Genomic DNA, 15,614 nt, shown 5'->3' with positions numbered 1-15,614 from the left:
CAGAGAGAATGGAAGGACCCCTTCTGAAACATGTGTGAGCCCACACAGTTGGATGACCAGATGTACTGGGACAACAGGTCAAGGAGAAAGAGTCTCTGGACACTGAGAAAGAGTTTGGCATCTCAAACTGCTTAAGGAAAGACCACAATCAGAGTTAAGGGAGGAAATACTGTATTTTCTTTTCCATTTTCTATGATGAGACAGTAATTCTGACAGCAAATTAATAAAAAAAAAAAAGTCACATGGTTAGAGTTTGGTTTAAAAATGCAAATAAAAGGGGAGGAGGCCCATTCAGGGAAGGCTACGATGACCCACTCCTCCAGCTTATCCTAAGGTTGGTCACTCGGGGCACAGATTTGGGCCATGCCCTTTCCCCAGGCAGCAGTCTCCTGCCTGCCTGAGGACAGACATCGGCCCAGCCCTGGGTGGCCACGGAGGCTGCAATGCAGATGGCATTAAGGCATTGCAGGCCCAGCAGAACCGCGGCCCCATGGCTCGCTCTGGGGCTGCGCTGCACATCCCACTTAAAGCTGAAGACGTTCAAAACCTGCTGCCAGCTCCATGTCAGGCTTCCCCCCCACCAATTAGCTCTGTTTAGCAGGTACCCCAGGCTGAAGAAATCCTGCAGCTGGGAGACAACGCAGCAGGACTTGGAGGAGCTCTGGGCACTTAACTGATGTGAAACCTGGGCTCTCCAGAGAGGTGTCGAGTATCTGCTGATTTCAGAGTACGTATAGATTTGGTTTTTGGTAACATGCTACTGTTCTCTAGCCAGTCCACAACAAATGTCCTTAGGCGTCCAGATGCAGGGTTGCAGGTGAAGACTATGAGCAGGCAGAAGCAAGCTTTGGGAGAAGCATTTGTCATGTGTGGGGTTGCAGGGGACAATGCAGGTGTCCCAAGTGTGCCCACGCCTGTCCCCACTGCCCGTGCCAACCCCTCTGTGGCACCAGGCATGGTTATGAAGCCAATCTAACCAGCTGAAGTGGGTGGGGACAGGGGATCCACAGGCTATGTATGCACTGTTCTCCCACAGCTCACCTCTGGACCTCTTCCCCACCTGTGCCTCTGAATGCGTGGTGAATTTAATATTGGGGACGATGTATATGCATCTCACTGGGAATAACCACCTGTTCACCCACTGCCCAAAGACCTTCCTCAGGAACTTCCTTGGCCCCACCAGTACTGCTGAGCTTCAGGGAGCCAGGACTTCACTGTCTGTTTTGCCTGGTCTGGGGTCACAGCTGGTGCTGATTTGGTCCTCCTGCCACCCTCAGCTTTGCCCCTCATCTGCTGCCACTCCCTTACTTCAGGACCCGATCCAGTGCCCTGGCAAACAGAAGAGTCTTTTTCCCCCAGCATTGGCTGGAATTCTTGGCAGACTCTCTTCTGCTTTCCAGTACTGCTTAGAACTCACTTTATTGTCCTCCCAGATGCACCAGTGTTTGCCTACTGACGCCAGCCCAGTGAAGCGAGCGGCTCAATATGCTCAGATCTCACTCTCCGGGAGCATCTGCGGGTACAACTAAACCAGCTACAGCCTCTCCAAAGCAGGATTGTGCCTCACTCCATCTGCAACACAGGGTGGACAGAGCTCTTACTAGCATTAGTAAGGTGGGAAACAGGGAAGGAGGGTGTTAAAAGACAGTTGGGTTTTGTGACAGGGCAGCAGGGAAAGCAAATACAAGTCCAGCAGCTGCCATGGCAACCTCCGGCCCAGACAGCTTGCTGCCTCTGCCAACTGCCTCGAGTTTTGAGCAAAGTGCTGTGAATAATGTTTCCAAAAGGTCTTATGTGGCTGACAAAACACCTACGGATTTTATCAGTGTGATTTCAGCTTGTAGAGCACTTAGTTGCTTTAGGAAACATTATTCTCAACTCACTGGCTGCGGAGGAAGCTGGGAAGATCTGCGGTTTGGGGAACCTGGGAGATGTTCACCAAACTCAACAGAACCTGTGTCAAGTGACACTGCTCAGCAGAAAGCTGGGCCTTCGTGGCCATGAATTCAAGTGACCTCTATTAAATCCTATCTTGACCCCCTTTATATTCATATTCCCCAAGAGTCCCACTGGCTGGAGCCCCCCTACAAATCTCTGTGCTGTTAGGTCAGGCACATGGATGCCATGCCTCCAGCAATCTCATCAGTGCCATCACTACACAAAAACACACCACCAGAGCCCTCTGGCTCTGAAGCTCAACCTTGGGCATGCTACCAGGACCTCCCGTTGATCCAGCCTGGGATATGCTCTCCTAGGACCAAGCCAGCACAAACATGTTGAGAAATGACCTAGCGGTGGCTGCCTCAACCCATCGCAGAGGGTTGATGAAGACAGACTCTCTCCCACCTCCCACTCCCCCACTTCATCAGTGAAAAAGCAAGAAGTAAAGAATGTGTCAGACAGCATTCCCCGTCCCTCTCCCCCAGTGCAGAAGCCCAAACCCAAGAGCAGCCACACAACCTCTCTGCAGGAACAGAGGTGCCAGGGGCTGGCTCCAGCTGCCCCCCAGGAAGAAGACCAGGGCTGGGAGATGCGAGAGGGCCTTGTTCAGCTCCGAGAATCATTCTTAAAGACAAATACTTCAAGACCTAGCAGTAAAGCAAGGGGCTACTCCAGCTGGAGTTGTCAACTAGAAACCTCCCAGCACCACTTACTCAACGGAAGGGAAAAAGTAGCTAGCAGGGCACTAATGACTATTCTCCATGTAATTTTAAGTCTAGTTCCATTTCTTTTACTTTTTTTTTTTTTTCCATTCCACTCACTGGTTTTCTAATCCTGGTAATCTTTCTCTATGGCTCCCGTGCGTGTGTGTAAATGTGTGTGGCAGAGGCAGTGGGGGTCAGGTGCTTAGGCACATTTGGCAAAGCCAACAGAGTCGTTATCACGGTCAAAGACGGTGTAGTAGGGACCGATGAAGACATCTCCCAGGATCCAGAGTGGGCCCCCAGGGGGTGGGACATCCAGGCCTGAAAAGCCACTCAGGCAGATGGTCTCTCCTTGTACAGAAACCTAGACAGAAGAGTGAGAGCTTCAATCCAAGGAGTCCCCCCTTCCCTTGACCTCGCAGGCTGGGCAGTAACAGCCCAGTGCTTCAGCCCGAGATCCACAGCTTGCCAGAGTTAACTCCCAACCCGCCGCCCCCACAGCTCCAAACCCAGCTGCCCTTCCCAGAGCCCTTATGCAGCAAAGCATCACGTAAAGCACATACCCATAAACCTCCCAGCCCACGCTGCTCTGAATTAGAGCTGTTGTTGAAATTCTGCACAAAATGGTCCTTGCAAGTTGACTCTGATGGCTTAAATGCCAGGCTGGTGGCCTCTGCTATGATAAGGCTGGCCTCACGGCACCAGAATCCACCAGGAAAGGGCAAAATGTTTGTAGACAGTGATGAAGCAGCCTGCCTGCTCTTCCTCTCCCATCCTGCTAGCCTTCGTGAGCATCACACAGGGGGTCTCGTTCCTCCAGGATGCTGGTGAGGTTGCCTGGGTCCATCAGCAGTGCCACCACACCATCACCCCAACCTTTCAGACTTTTTCCCAAGTGCCAGCTCCAGCCTTGCTTTTGCTCCTCTTACATTTTGGATTTCAATGGTTGAGGTTTGAGTGAAGGAGGCAAAAGTTAGGCCTTGGGGAAGAAGCATAGGGCTGGCAAAAGCTGCTTGGACGTACCTTGAAGACGTACTGCTCTCCAGTGAGCTGGTAGGGCTTCCCTCCTAGTGTTAGTGTGACGACAGGCAGAGATGACACCTTATCACAGGGGATCACGTACTGAAATGGCAACAGTACAGGCTTTAAATGGCAGCTCCTATACCCTGAGGAAAGGGCAGAGTCTTGGCCAGGCACAATCATGTCTTTGCTGTGGTCTTCCCCAAAACTAACTCATCTCAGGCTGCAGAAGAGGCTTGAGCTGGGGTAAGTGGGCTGCTCCCTGCCCAGGGCTGCCAGCTGAGGAGCCAGAGGATTTTAAGGATGGGGATGGAGCCAAAGGATTCTGGGTTCAGCTTTTGGCTCTGCTGAGCCCCAGGGCACAACAGCTGATGTGGCAGGGCTGGGGATCTGTGCCAGGGGCTTTTCCAGGAGCACAGGCTGGGAACAGAGAGCAGAGGGAGCAGAAAAATGGAGCTTTTAGAAGCATCTGGGTGCAAAGCAGGGCGTCAGCATGGACGCCACAATGGCTGTGGACTCCCACTTTCCCAGATCGGCCTCACCTGGCCTTTGATAAGAGGTTTTGCACCGATGGCTGTCTGTAGCTCCTTCACTTCCTTGGTGGGGCCGGTGATGAGCGAGGTTCCCGTGTCCACGATGGCCTCGCAGCCCCCTTTGCACAGAGTCAGCCCGTTGGCAACGTCCACCCTGGGGAGAGAACAACCATTAGTGGCCTCCCAGCAAAGACTGCAGGAAGCAGCAGGCAAAGAGTTGAAGATGGCTGAGCCTGGGCAGTATGTAGGCATGGAAGGGAGGGCTGCGAGAGACGCCTGGGAAGGACAGACACTCAGGAATACTGCTGCAGCACCGACTTAGTGTACAGACCCCCTGGCTCCCCCTTGCCTGCTCCTGACTGAGTGGGTGCCTTGAGCTGTTACTGCATTTGTGCCGAGAGCCTGGGCTGCTTGCTGCCTGTGCACCCTGGCTGCTACCTGCCCCCAGAGCAAGCACCGCAGCTAATGGGCATGTGAGCCATCCAAGGGCAATGCATTAGGGACCTGTGTGACCTGTGCTACTGCGCAAAGGAAAGGGTTGAAGGGGTGCTGTGACAGCTGAGGGGGTCACAGGCAAGGGAAGCGTTCCTGCGCATCAAAGAGGCAAGACAGGAGCTTGGCTTCCTCATTTGCATCACATTTCACAGCAGCACAGAGAGAAAAATCCTTCCAGCCACCACAGACCCTTGTCTGCCACACTCTGCCAACGTGGCAGGGCTGGGGGAAGATGAGCACTAAAACCCTGCACTGGGGAGAGATGCGATCCCCGGGAAAATGACACATTCTGATCACAGGCTACTTTTAAGTTCCCATCACGTGGGAGAGCTCAGAATAGACCGTGGGGCTGGCGGTCGGCAGCTCAGCCCGCTCTCCTCCCCTCTGCCTCCAACAATGTGTGCTGATTGCTGCACCGTGCCCTTCAGTCAAGGGCTGGCTTCCTGGGGCCTCATCCTGCTCCTCCGGAGCTGTGTGCACGTGAGCCACACTGCTCAGGCCTCACTGAGAGCTGAGCAAAGCCAGGGTTCAATCCGTAGGCCTTGCCCTATCCTCAGCGAGGACACGCTGACGTTTTTCCCTGTTTCGCAAAGGTGCAGCAGGGTTTTCAAGGGCCAAGCCATAAACAAGAGAAAACGATTGTGCAGAACATCTCCTGCCATTTTCTGCCTCTCCTCCCCTTCCAGCAACAAACAACCCAGTCTTAGGGTGGGATTTTAATCTGGGTTTTTTTTTGGTGTAGATGTGTTGCAGGGATAGAGATGATTCCTTTTTGGGGAGGGTATCAACCCAGCCCCAGGCATGAGCTGTCTGCACATGTGTGCCCAGGCATGTAGTTGGGTGGAGGGGGGACTTACGCGTCCATGTGGACCTGCCAGTAGGCCTTGCGTGTGACGTTGACCCAGCTGAAGTCGCCACTGTAATACTTGGGGTCAGTCCCTCCCAGGAGCAGCTCGCCACCGGGCTGAGCAGTGGGGTCTCTGGAAAAAAAAAACCCAACAACAAACCTATGAAGATCAGGGGCAGGGCAAGAACAACTTCCTCCACGTCCTCCCAAAATACAAGCTGGTGTGCTTGTGGGTGAAGCATGGCATTAGCAGCACTGGAGACAGATGACTTACATTGTGCTATAATACATCAATATAAGGACAGATACTGCCGAGATAGCCTGGGTGGTGAAAAGGGAATATTTTGGCCCAGCCAAAGCATCCTGCAGCTTTTCACCCGGTGCTTTCTCACAAACACCTGAAAAAACTTGCTGCAGAGAAGAGGGATAGCAAAGGGGAACTAAGCACTGACACAGTGACCCTCCAAATAATCAGCTTGTAACAAGCACTCATGCAGGGTTGGCCCTGGCTGATGCAGCGTTAGGTTATCTGCACTCGACTCCGCGCCAGCCAACAACCTCGGAGCCGAATCCTCAAGGTTACCGTCAGATAAAAGCTCGCTGCCGAGCAGATGGGAAGAAATATGGTGATGGGGGAGGGCTGGCACTTGAACAGCCAGCAGCAGCCCTCTCTGCCCTCCCTGCGTGCTACTTTTTGGGCTGATGTACTTCAGAGTCCCCCCTGCGGTGCCAGGAAGGTGAGGGGGTGTCCTGGGGGGAGTGACAGTGGGTGGGAAGCACTGGGAGGCACAGAGGAGGATTTCCTGGGGAGCGAGGGAGCGTTAGCCCCATCATTAGTGATGACTGGTGGGGGGCACACTTGCCTGGGAGGTGACACGGTAGTGGCCACGTGGCTTGTGGATTTTAGCAACAGACTGGGGCTGTGTTTACCCCCTAATGGGGACTGCACTAGCAGCGTGCAATCTCATGATTGCAGCCCTGTTTATTTTTATTTATCTTTTCTCTGGGAACAGCCTCTGTCTCTTCATCGGTTAAGAAATCTGGCAGCAGATCTACCCAGCTTTTTATCAGTAAAATGGTTCAATTGCTCCTTCCCCTCTTCTGACTTCAAAGCAGTAAACAGAAGAGATTTTGGCCCAACTGCTCCAGCAAGGAGACCTTGCTGAAACTTCCCCAGCAGTGCTGGCCAGGGCATAAACCAGCACACAGCAAGAGGTGCTACTGGGAGACATAAAGAAATGCCCAGCTGGGCTTGCCCTTGCACTAACCGCTGTGCCACCAAACCCAACGCTACCTGTTCAGGTAGAAGGAGAAGATGTTTTTCTCAATCAGCTTCTGTTGCATGATGTTATCAAAGAAAGGGGTGACCTTGTCCACAGAGATCCTTGGGAATGCCATGCCCAGGATGCCATCGAACTTGGCAGCGATGAACGTGATGCCTGGCTGCTTCACGGCCTCCCCGAAGATCTGGTTCTTGATTTTCAAGTTACCGAGCTGAGGAGACATGGGGTGGGAAGGGAAAAGCAGATTGTAAAGAAAACTGACTCAAGGGACCAGAATGGAAACAGGATCTCACTGAATGCAGGCTGTAGTGCGTCCCTCAGCGTGCTGCCACGCTCCTGCCAGCTCTCACCCTTGCATTTGTAGGCAGCTGCAGAAACCAGACACCCTGTTGCCACTCTCCTTGGCGGGGGGGGCCGGGAGGCCACTCTGGCTGCCCGGTGGCACCTCCTCAGCCCCTGCAAAGCCCAGTGCACCCCTAAAGGCAGCAGCCCCCCTTTGCCCACCTCACTCATCCAAAGGGCCTTTTGCTGGGTCACAGCACTGGCTATGCCATTTTGCAGGTCCTCCTCTTTGCACAGAGGGCCCTGTATCACTTTGTGCCTGCTACATGCCTTCCTCTGTCATCTACTTCATCCCCTCCTCCCAGTCTGAAAAACTCTTGTGCTGCTCCTTTAATCCTCTTCCCCACCCTGGACATCTTCAAAGTCATGTCTGTGTCCTACCTTCTCGGGTGCTGAACCCATGCCCGGCTGAGAGCACGAATCCCTCTCACCTCTGTCAACAACCCTTGTGATCTCTCCTACACAAGAAACATCCCCAGGATATTGCTGCAGCTCCTGAAGAGCCTCCAGCCTGCAGAGACCTCCTGTGGGAGGGGAAAAGACCCAGCCAGGACAGTAAGACTGAGCCTGAAGCATGAAAATAGCAAGTGGAGCACTCTGAAAGCAAAGGTCACCTCTCTTGCCAGCCATGAGAAGGACTGACTTTCCCCATTGGAAAGCTGAAACTGCTCACAAGGGCAGATCCCCAGAAAGAAGGAGATCACAGAAAGCAGGATAGCTCGGCTGACAGGGAGTAAGATGTGTCTGCTGGCTCCTGGATCTAACAGTTCTGGAGGTTTTGGTGCTTCTGGCTGACCATGGGCAATTTTAGCATCCATGCTAGGACAATTTCAGCCTTCCAGCCTGCAGCCAGAAGCCCTGTAGTGAACTGGGCTGGACTGAAAAGCTGGCCTCTCCTACCTGATGGCAGATAACGATCCCTGTAAATTACTAATATCTCCCCAGGGTTAGACAGCGCAAGGCTGGGATGGGTGGTGCTGGCTTTAACGGTATTGGAGGCTTGTGCTAGGAAAGGGCGATCGAGCCTTGCAAAAGCTAAAAGCCACAGGGCAGGATGTGGGGTGAAACAGCTCACAGCAACACATCCGCTCGCCCATCCGTGGCGAGCGCCCCAGTTAGACACTGCAGGTTTACAAATGCCACCACTCCACTACTTGGCACAGCTGGTCCTGCAGCACCTCAGCAACTTCAATAAAGCTTCCACTTAAAAAAAACCCCAAAAACAAAAACGCTGATAAAACCAAGCACCAGGTTTGTTTAAATATTGCCCTGGTTGCATGTCCCAAGAGGAAGGCAGATACTTGCCCAGTGGTGGGGTCCAAACATGAAGTGACTGAAAAATCTTTACAAGTGGATGATGGTTGCCCCGTGGCTGCCCTCCCGTGCTTTGCAGAGAGGTGTTGGCACCCCGCAGCTTGCCTGGCCTCCTCCTTAGCAGCCTCGCCTGAGCAAGCAAGCACTGGGTGGTGACGGCAGGCTAGAGGTGAGGGCCTTCACAGCATGGTTTGGCACCAGGGCTCGGAGCTCCCCTCTGCAGAGGCCCAAGGGAGAGGTGAGGAGGGACGTCTCCTGTACGGTGTATCTGCACTGCAGCCCCGGGAGAGACCTCATGCCCCATAGGCAGTGATATTTCCTCTGCTGTCCTTGAAGGACAGCCCAAGGTCGGGCTGTGATAAAGGGATGAGATGCCAGAGCAGCAGAGGGCTGGCTGAACCTGCCGCTCTTTGGGGAGCAAGCAGCACTGAGGGGTGTGATGCTACAGGGCACCATTCCTCCACAGGAGAGAGGACGTTCAACATGAGCTTGTCACCCTCTCCCAAAAAAAAGAATTCAGGGCTGAGGGACTCTGAACCACCTGCCAACCAGCACCTTTTGGTCAGATGCCAGTGATCCCACAGGCTGATGTGGCTGCTTCCATCCATCGGGATGGCCAGAGCCAAGAGGGTCACCCTGAAGGCTGTTTCAGTGTCTGCATTTCCAGGCTACACCTGACTGGGGGCTTGCCTGTGGGATGTTGTGTATCAGAGGAAGCATCTTGGTGTCCAAGCGGAAGGTCCCTGACCCTCTGAGTCACGTGACACTGCTCAGGCTCCAAGCAAGTTTCTCTTGCTTCTGCCCAGACAGAAACCAAATGTTACAAGCTGTGCTGGCTGCCAAGAGCCAGCCCCGCTTCCCAAATAAGCTCAGGCACAAAATCCTTCCTCTGAGCCACTGGGAAGTGGAGAGCTATTTAGTAAGCAGGCATTAGGTTGATAATTACAAAAAAAAAAAAGAAAAAGCTGCAATTTTCCTTCTGACTCACTTCAGCCCCTGCATTAAGCTGGAAAGTGCCTAAACCAGCCCACACTTTCACAGGACAATAAAGTTTGCTGTTTGCCTTGCTGCCCTGCTCCATTACTGGGACAAAGGCAGATACCTCTTCCTGCTCCATCTGAATTTTGCAAATCTAGTTTAAGAGAATCCATTAATGCTATGTACATGGTGACTTCATTTGGCAAGAGCTGCAGGAAGGCTCGGATTGGCAGCTTTTTTTGTGGCAGGGTGTTTCTAAGTGAACTGAGGGATGCAGGAAACAAATGTCATGAAATAAAACTGAAACAGTCCTGGAGCTTGGTGGGCTGCAGGAGGCAGAGAGCAAAAACAGAGGTGCAAAGGTGCTGGCAGTCCCTGCGGCTCTTCCCAGCAGCCTTGTCTGCACTGACTTTCAGGGTTCACCTGGCCCATCAAAAGCCCTCTCCCCCGAGTGTCCTGCACCCAGTCTGAGCTGCTGACACCTCTGGGTGCAGTGCAGAGGCAATGGCTGGTGCTTCCAGGCTAGCCTGAAATTTCCCTGCTATAAGGACAGGCTACAGAGTGCTCCTTGCATGAGCCACCCACTTTGGACTCCTCTTGGATATTTTTCTTTTGATTCCAATGAAATTGGTAAGCCAGTACTTTTCCAAAAACCCCAAATCCCTAGATTTATGTGCTTATTTCAAACTTTTGCTTCATCTCCCCCATGCCAAGCAAGCATTTGCTCTTATCCCTGCCAGGAGACCAAGTAATCTGGGAGCACGTGTGCCACTGATGCCTGGCAGCTGGCAAACTCTCACAAGCATCTGTACCAGGGAGGCAGTCGGGAAAGGCGCCCGTCCTTCACAGGGCTGAAAGCTCAGCCTTTGTTCTCTGAACAGGAAACGATGAGAAGCAACCACCAGCAACTCAGCTGCCTCAAGCTGTGCCCTGAACGCTGCTGGGGAACGCCCCCAGGTGTACACAGCCTTTGCAAACCTAAGCACCAGTTCTTGACATGAGACCAGGAAGGGGCAGCGAAGAGACCATTTCTGGCCAGTGTTTGGGCAGCTGCCCGTGGGGATGTCCACTACCACGTGAATATTGGCCAGGAACAAGCTGGGCACCACCAGCAGCTTGTGTGGTGGTGCTGGTGTGTGCTTGGGCTGGGAAATTTCCAGGGTCAGGAGGAAGAGGGTGGGAGGGATGGCCAGAGACCATTGTTTGCAGGGCACCATGTGTGTAGTCCACACTCCTAGCCTGCTGACGTCCTGATTAATACCTTCCCCCTTCTCTGCCTGCCTTGGTCATTGTCATCTCCTCAGTCATCATCACCACCTCATTTCAAAGCACTCAGAAACATGGCGCTGAAGCATGCTCTTTATGAGTAGGACACTCAAGAAGGGAGACCCGTTGAAATCAAACAGCATTGAGCACTCTGTCAAAAGCAGGCTGGGGCAGCTCAGGGCAAGGGGAGTTGTTACTCACCGTGACAGTGTCCTGGCTGAGGTACCCGGAGAGGCTCCCCGTCCCATAGTGGATGGCGAACTCGGTGCCGTTTTCCACGTAGGTGCTGGATTTAGAGGCATCATACTTGTGGTGCAGCACTGCAGCCAGGGAGGGGGACACAGGGGGACATACAACATCAGCACTCCTTGACACCTAGGGCTTCCTGATACCTAACCCCACCCTATCCATTCAGCTCATCTGGACAAATGGACACTCAACGATACGAAGGTGGGCCTGAACCCAGCATTTGCACGCTCAGACCACTTTAACAAAGCACTTCTAATGTCTGGGGAATTAGGTGGGCAGATACAATTTGCCTGTTAAATCGGATTTGGCTACCGGGTATTAAAAGCCTAGAGAGACTACGCGGCTAGTGTGTCAGGGTGCATTAGGCAGCAGAGCGAATGTCCCGCCCTGTGCCATGGAGAACCAGGGTGGCTTTAATTATAGCCTGCTCTGCGCGTAAACATTTTCACTTCGTGGATTTACCTGTTTCTTTTACTATGAACAACTGGAAATTTTTTAATATGGTCAATGTTTTTTGTTCAGAGAGGGCTCGAAATACTCTTTTATTTGCAGAGAAGAAGGGCTTTCCCCTAGTCTAAGCTGCTTTTCCCCTTGGAAGGGTTGGGAACTCTAAGATATGCCTGGTTTTATGGCCAGGCAGATTCCTCCTCCACAGATTCCTCCCGAGTCACGAGGTGGGCAGCGGCGTGTGGCCGGCTCAGCCGGCCCGGCCCCACAGCTGCTCACAGAGCAGGACAGACATCGGCTGAGGACGAACCCACCGAGCCCTACGGGAACAGAGTGCTAGACTGGGACTTCCCTGGCCAGATCCTGGCCTGGCAGGGGGTCAGGCTCATTGCATACTCATAAAATGTCCCTTTGGTCCCAGCACCTCTTGTGCCACTGCCTTGAGAAACCATCTCCCTGCTGTAAATCAGGAACCTCCAAGGCAGACCAGGTCTGGACCTCGCCACCCTACCAGTGTCCTAAGCCTCATTTCACACATGCAAAAAGGTCTGTCTCCTCTCCTTGCACTACTTGTACAAGAAGTCCAAATTTCCTCCCCAGCCCTGACGAGCACTGTGAGCCACCTTTCATGGTTGCATTTGTTGGCTCCACAGTTTTCTCCACTCTGCCTAAGCAGCACAGCCGGTGGCTTTCCAACGGCATTTTGCCCCAGGTTTGACACTTTCAACTGCAGAGGTTTATTGCGTAGGAACGCCACAGAGCAAAAAAACTTGTAGTCCCTAAGATGTTCTCATCTCATCGTGTCTACCTGGCTCTTGTTAATTATAAATCTATAAGCATGCACGCACATGCTCCATGCGGCAGTAAACCAGAAACTAGGACAGTTTGTATCAGATCTGGCAAGAGGCTGATTTTTTTTCACCAGCGTTGCGCAATGGGGCAACAGCAGCGTCAGTCTATAATTTGGGGAGAAACATCCCAACCTGTGATGCTGCTCCCCAGCTGCAGGGCCAAGGCTGTTGGGGAAGGTTTGAAGCTGTGCGTGGGTGACGTCGAGGGGAAAAAACAGGAAGGGAGTAACAAAGGGTGGATGTGGGAGGTTGGGATACTATTTCCAGCTCTGCCCCTAAAGAGCCCATCAAGCTCTGGCAAGCCCTTTCACACTGCTGCCTCGGTTTCTCCTCTTGCAATGACAGGATCTGCATTTTGCAGGGAAGGGGAAGCTGTCGAGCCATGGCCGGCACAGGGCACACTTACAGCAGGCGATGTCCAGCAGGTGACAGTGCACAGATGGCACCCAGAGGTTGGAGGAGCCAGTGTCGAAGACCACAGTGAACTTCTGGGGTGGGGTCCCAATGCCGATCTCACCGTAATACTGGGCCTGCAAAGAAGGAGAGAGGAGCCATGAGCAGAGGTGGTGGGCTAAACTCAAGGATTAAAGACTCCTCAAAAAATCTAGGATTGAAAATGGGACCAGTTTCTTATCTAGACACTGCCCTCCTCTTGTTTTTGGCAGTGATGGGCTCCCAGCCTTTGTCCTGGGTAAGGGAGGCTCCCCTTTGGTGTTCACACCTCATTAGAGCAGGTGTGAAAAGGATAAATCGGGGTGGGACTGGTGCTTTCAGGGGGAGGACTTTTGGGACAGGGAGACAAGGCACGAAAGAAGGGGGAAGGTGGCATGTGGTTCACTATAGGAAAGAGGAAAAAAGATGGGAAGAAGGCAAGCAAACCACCTGCGCTATTGAAAAGCTGAAACCGGCTGGGTAGCTGCTTTGCTGGCAGGTTTGCAGAGAAACTGTGGGCTGCAGTGAGAGCAGCTCTGCCTGCCGCAGGTGGAGGTACGGCTGCTGGGGCTTTTAGTGTGTGCTGGCAAGCCTCTGGGGTGGGGAGGAATAAACAAATGCTCAGTCACGAGTATCGGGAGACTTCAGAGGAGCTGGAGGGAGAAAAGGGCATGAGAAGCACTGCCAGAGAGAGGTTTAGGGTTGTGAGGTGAGAGTCCGGAGAAGTCCCTGTAGCACTGATATCCAGTGGACACCCTTCTGCCCTGTGAGTGCGTCTCTCTCTACTGGGACTGGAAGAAACCCAAGATTTTTGCAGGGCATCCCTCTATCTGGAGAGGAGAGGATGAATGGGGAATACTCAGCAAGTCCTGGATGGACCCGTTTTTCTCCAGCTCTCTGAAAGGAGCAGAGAGCTGTGTCGTGCTTGGTGAACAGCTGGATCAGGGCCCTGGAGAGAAAGCTGCTAGCAAGTGAAGTCAGCCTTTGGCTTTTCCAACCCCCCCTGTGTACTTAATCAAGGGGGGGTGGGGGGAAGAAGAAAACAGGATTATCAAAGCTGCTGACCTCCTGTGCGCTTAGTTTGCAGGGGTTGCTTGCTAAGTAATTAATAATCCATTGCAGTTAGCTGTAATGGGGAGGCAGCACTTAATTCCAGTGGTTCTGTAATTATTGCTGGGGCTTGAAAATTAGCCCCCAGTATAGGGGCCCCGTATGTCACACACAGCCCCGCAAGGGTTTCCAGAGGCTGGTGGGGACCACACAGGGTGATCTAGGGCAGGTTGTGCCTTTCATCCTAACAGCTCCTCCAGCAGCATAAGCATTTTTGGCGGGACCAGGGGACCCAGCAGTCCCTTATCTCCCACCGCAGGTTGGGCTGGTCTCCGAGACAAGGGAGCAGAGTCCTTGCCTGAGTGGTGGCTTGACCTGCGGTCGCAAGACACAACAGCGTGGCGCAACGACTAGCACCCTGGCTTTCGACACCCCAATTAAACCACCCGCCGCCCTTCCCAGCACAGCCCCGGCAGGACGGTGCTGGCTGGGTGACAAGAGCCCCTGGGGAAGGGGAGCTGGGGGAAATACCCTCAATTAACACCCAAATATCTGGCGCCAGCTTTATTCTGCCAGCCAGTGCTTGTATCCCACCTCCACCAAGAGCCACAAGGGTACCCTGTGGGGAACCCAGAAATAAGAAACCCCACATGTATCTGGGAGCTGGGCACGACCAAATCTCATGTCCATCTGGCTTCTCCTTTTATCACTGCTTCCACCATGAAGGTCCCTTTGCTCCCTAAGCTGCTGAGAAGATGGAGGTGCAGGGTGGCCTTTCCCAAGGCTGTGCAGAAGATAAAGTATAGTGAGAGAAAGGGTCCAGCATTCCCAGTCCCGTAGCAACCTGGTGCCCAGTCTGAGCCCTCTTCCCCCACCCTATGCTTGCTTTTTTATGTCCCAGTGCCCCAAGGAGTGGAACATGACTTTTATGCCTCTGTCTTGCAGGAAGTGGAGCCCAAATGAACCAGAAGATGCTAGGAAGGACCACAAAAGAGCAGGCCCCTATTTACAATCATCAATTGGTGACAAAGGGGAAAGGAAATAGGTCACAGAAACTGCAAAGCTTCCACTCAGGTGGCAGTGAGTTGTTATTATTACTATAATAATTTTTAGTATTAGTATTTTCAGTTAAGCAATGATGGGAAGCAACTTTTGGCAACTGCCCACCAAGCCGTGGGGGTGCATGAATCTCTCCTACGGGATCAACATCTGGACTGTGGCAGGATGGTGAGGCTGGCATGTCCCACCACCCCCCTGGGATGGGTAGTCCCAAAAGTAACAGCCGCCCGTCCGGCATCGCACTGGGCTCAGCTGCAGTGGGGGGGTGTTACTCACATCCATGTAGTTCTTCAGAATCTCCGGCGTGGGCTCAGCCAGGTCAGCAAAGCCCAGCCTGAACTTGAGACGCTGGGTGAGGGCGTGCATGTCGGGGATCTCGCTGCCCACCTCGTTGAGGACCCGCCGCATGGAGGGGAACTTGGTCAGGGGGATCCTGCGAGGGGAGAGCAAACAGCCACCTGTTAATGGGGATGCAGGGGGACCCCAGGGAGGGGTGGTGGCACGGCTCCACTCAAACCAGGGGACCCACCAGCACGGGGGGGACGAGGTTTGGGCTGGCACCAGCACCCCATGCCGGACGTCTCGCCGTGCCTTGCCCAAAGCCGCAGGATGGGTGTGGGGGGAAGGCAGCAGGTGGCCGCCAAAGGTCACTGGGAATAGGAGAACCCGGGGCGAGACCCCTGAACTCCCACCTGGGGGGTCCCTGCTCTTCTCCCCTCTGCTGCAATGGTGGGGGATGTGATGTGCCTGCGAGAGGAGCCCGGAGGCCACCGCGGCACCAGCAGCTGCCCCACGACCCCCCC

The 15,614-nt window shown here is 53.5% G+C and overlaps 1 protein-coding gene across 1 annotated transcript; it reads right to left on the bottom strand.

The window, feature by feature from the left end:
- Positions 1-743: 743 nt before the first annotated feature.
- Positions 744-15,254, bottom strand: CTSD (cathepsin D). The gene is made up of 8 exons (XM_026850468.1): positions 15,088-15,254; positions 12,677-12,800; positions 10,925-11,043; positions 6,835-7,034; positions 5,551-5,673; positions 4,208-4,352; positions 3,669-3,767; positions 744-3,009 (listed from the first exon to the last, which is right to left on the bottom strand). Exons 1-8 carry the CDS (start codon positions 15,217-15,219, stop codon positions 2,848-2,850), a joined length of 1,104 nt encoding a protein of 367 aa, XP_026706269.1. The 5' UTR covers positions 15,220-15,254; the 3' UTR covers positions 744-2,847.
- Between the last annotated feature and the right edge of the window lie 360 nt (positions 15,255-15,614).

This window comes from Athene cunicularia (assembly GCF_003259725.1).
Source record: "Athene cunicularia isolate RWA chromosome 5 unlocalized genomic scaffold, athCun1 chr5_part2, whole genome shotgun sequence".
NCBI classification, from domain to species: domain Eukaryota; kingdom Metazoa; phylum Chordata; class Aves; order Strigiformes; family Strigidae; genus Athene; species Athene cunicularia.
The sequence above is the reverse complement of the archived record's forward strand: the minus strand, read 5'-3'. Positions and strand labels throughout refer to the sequence as shown.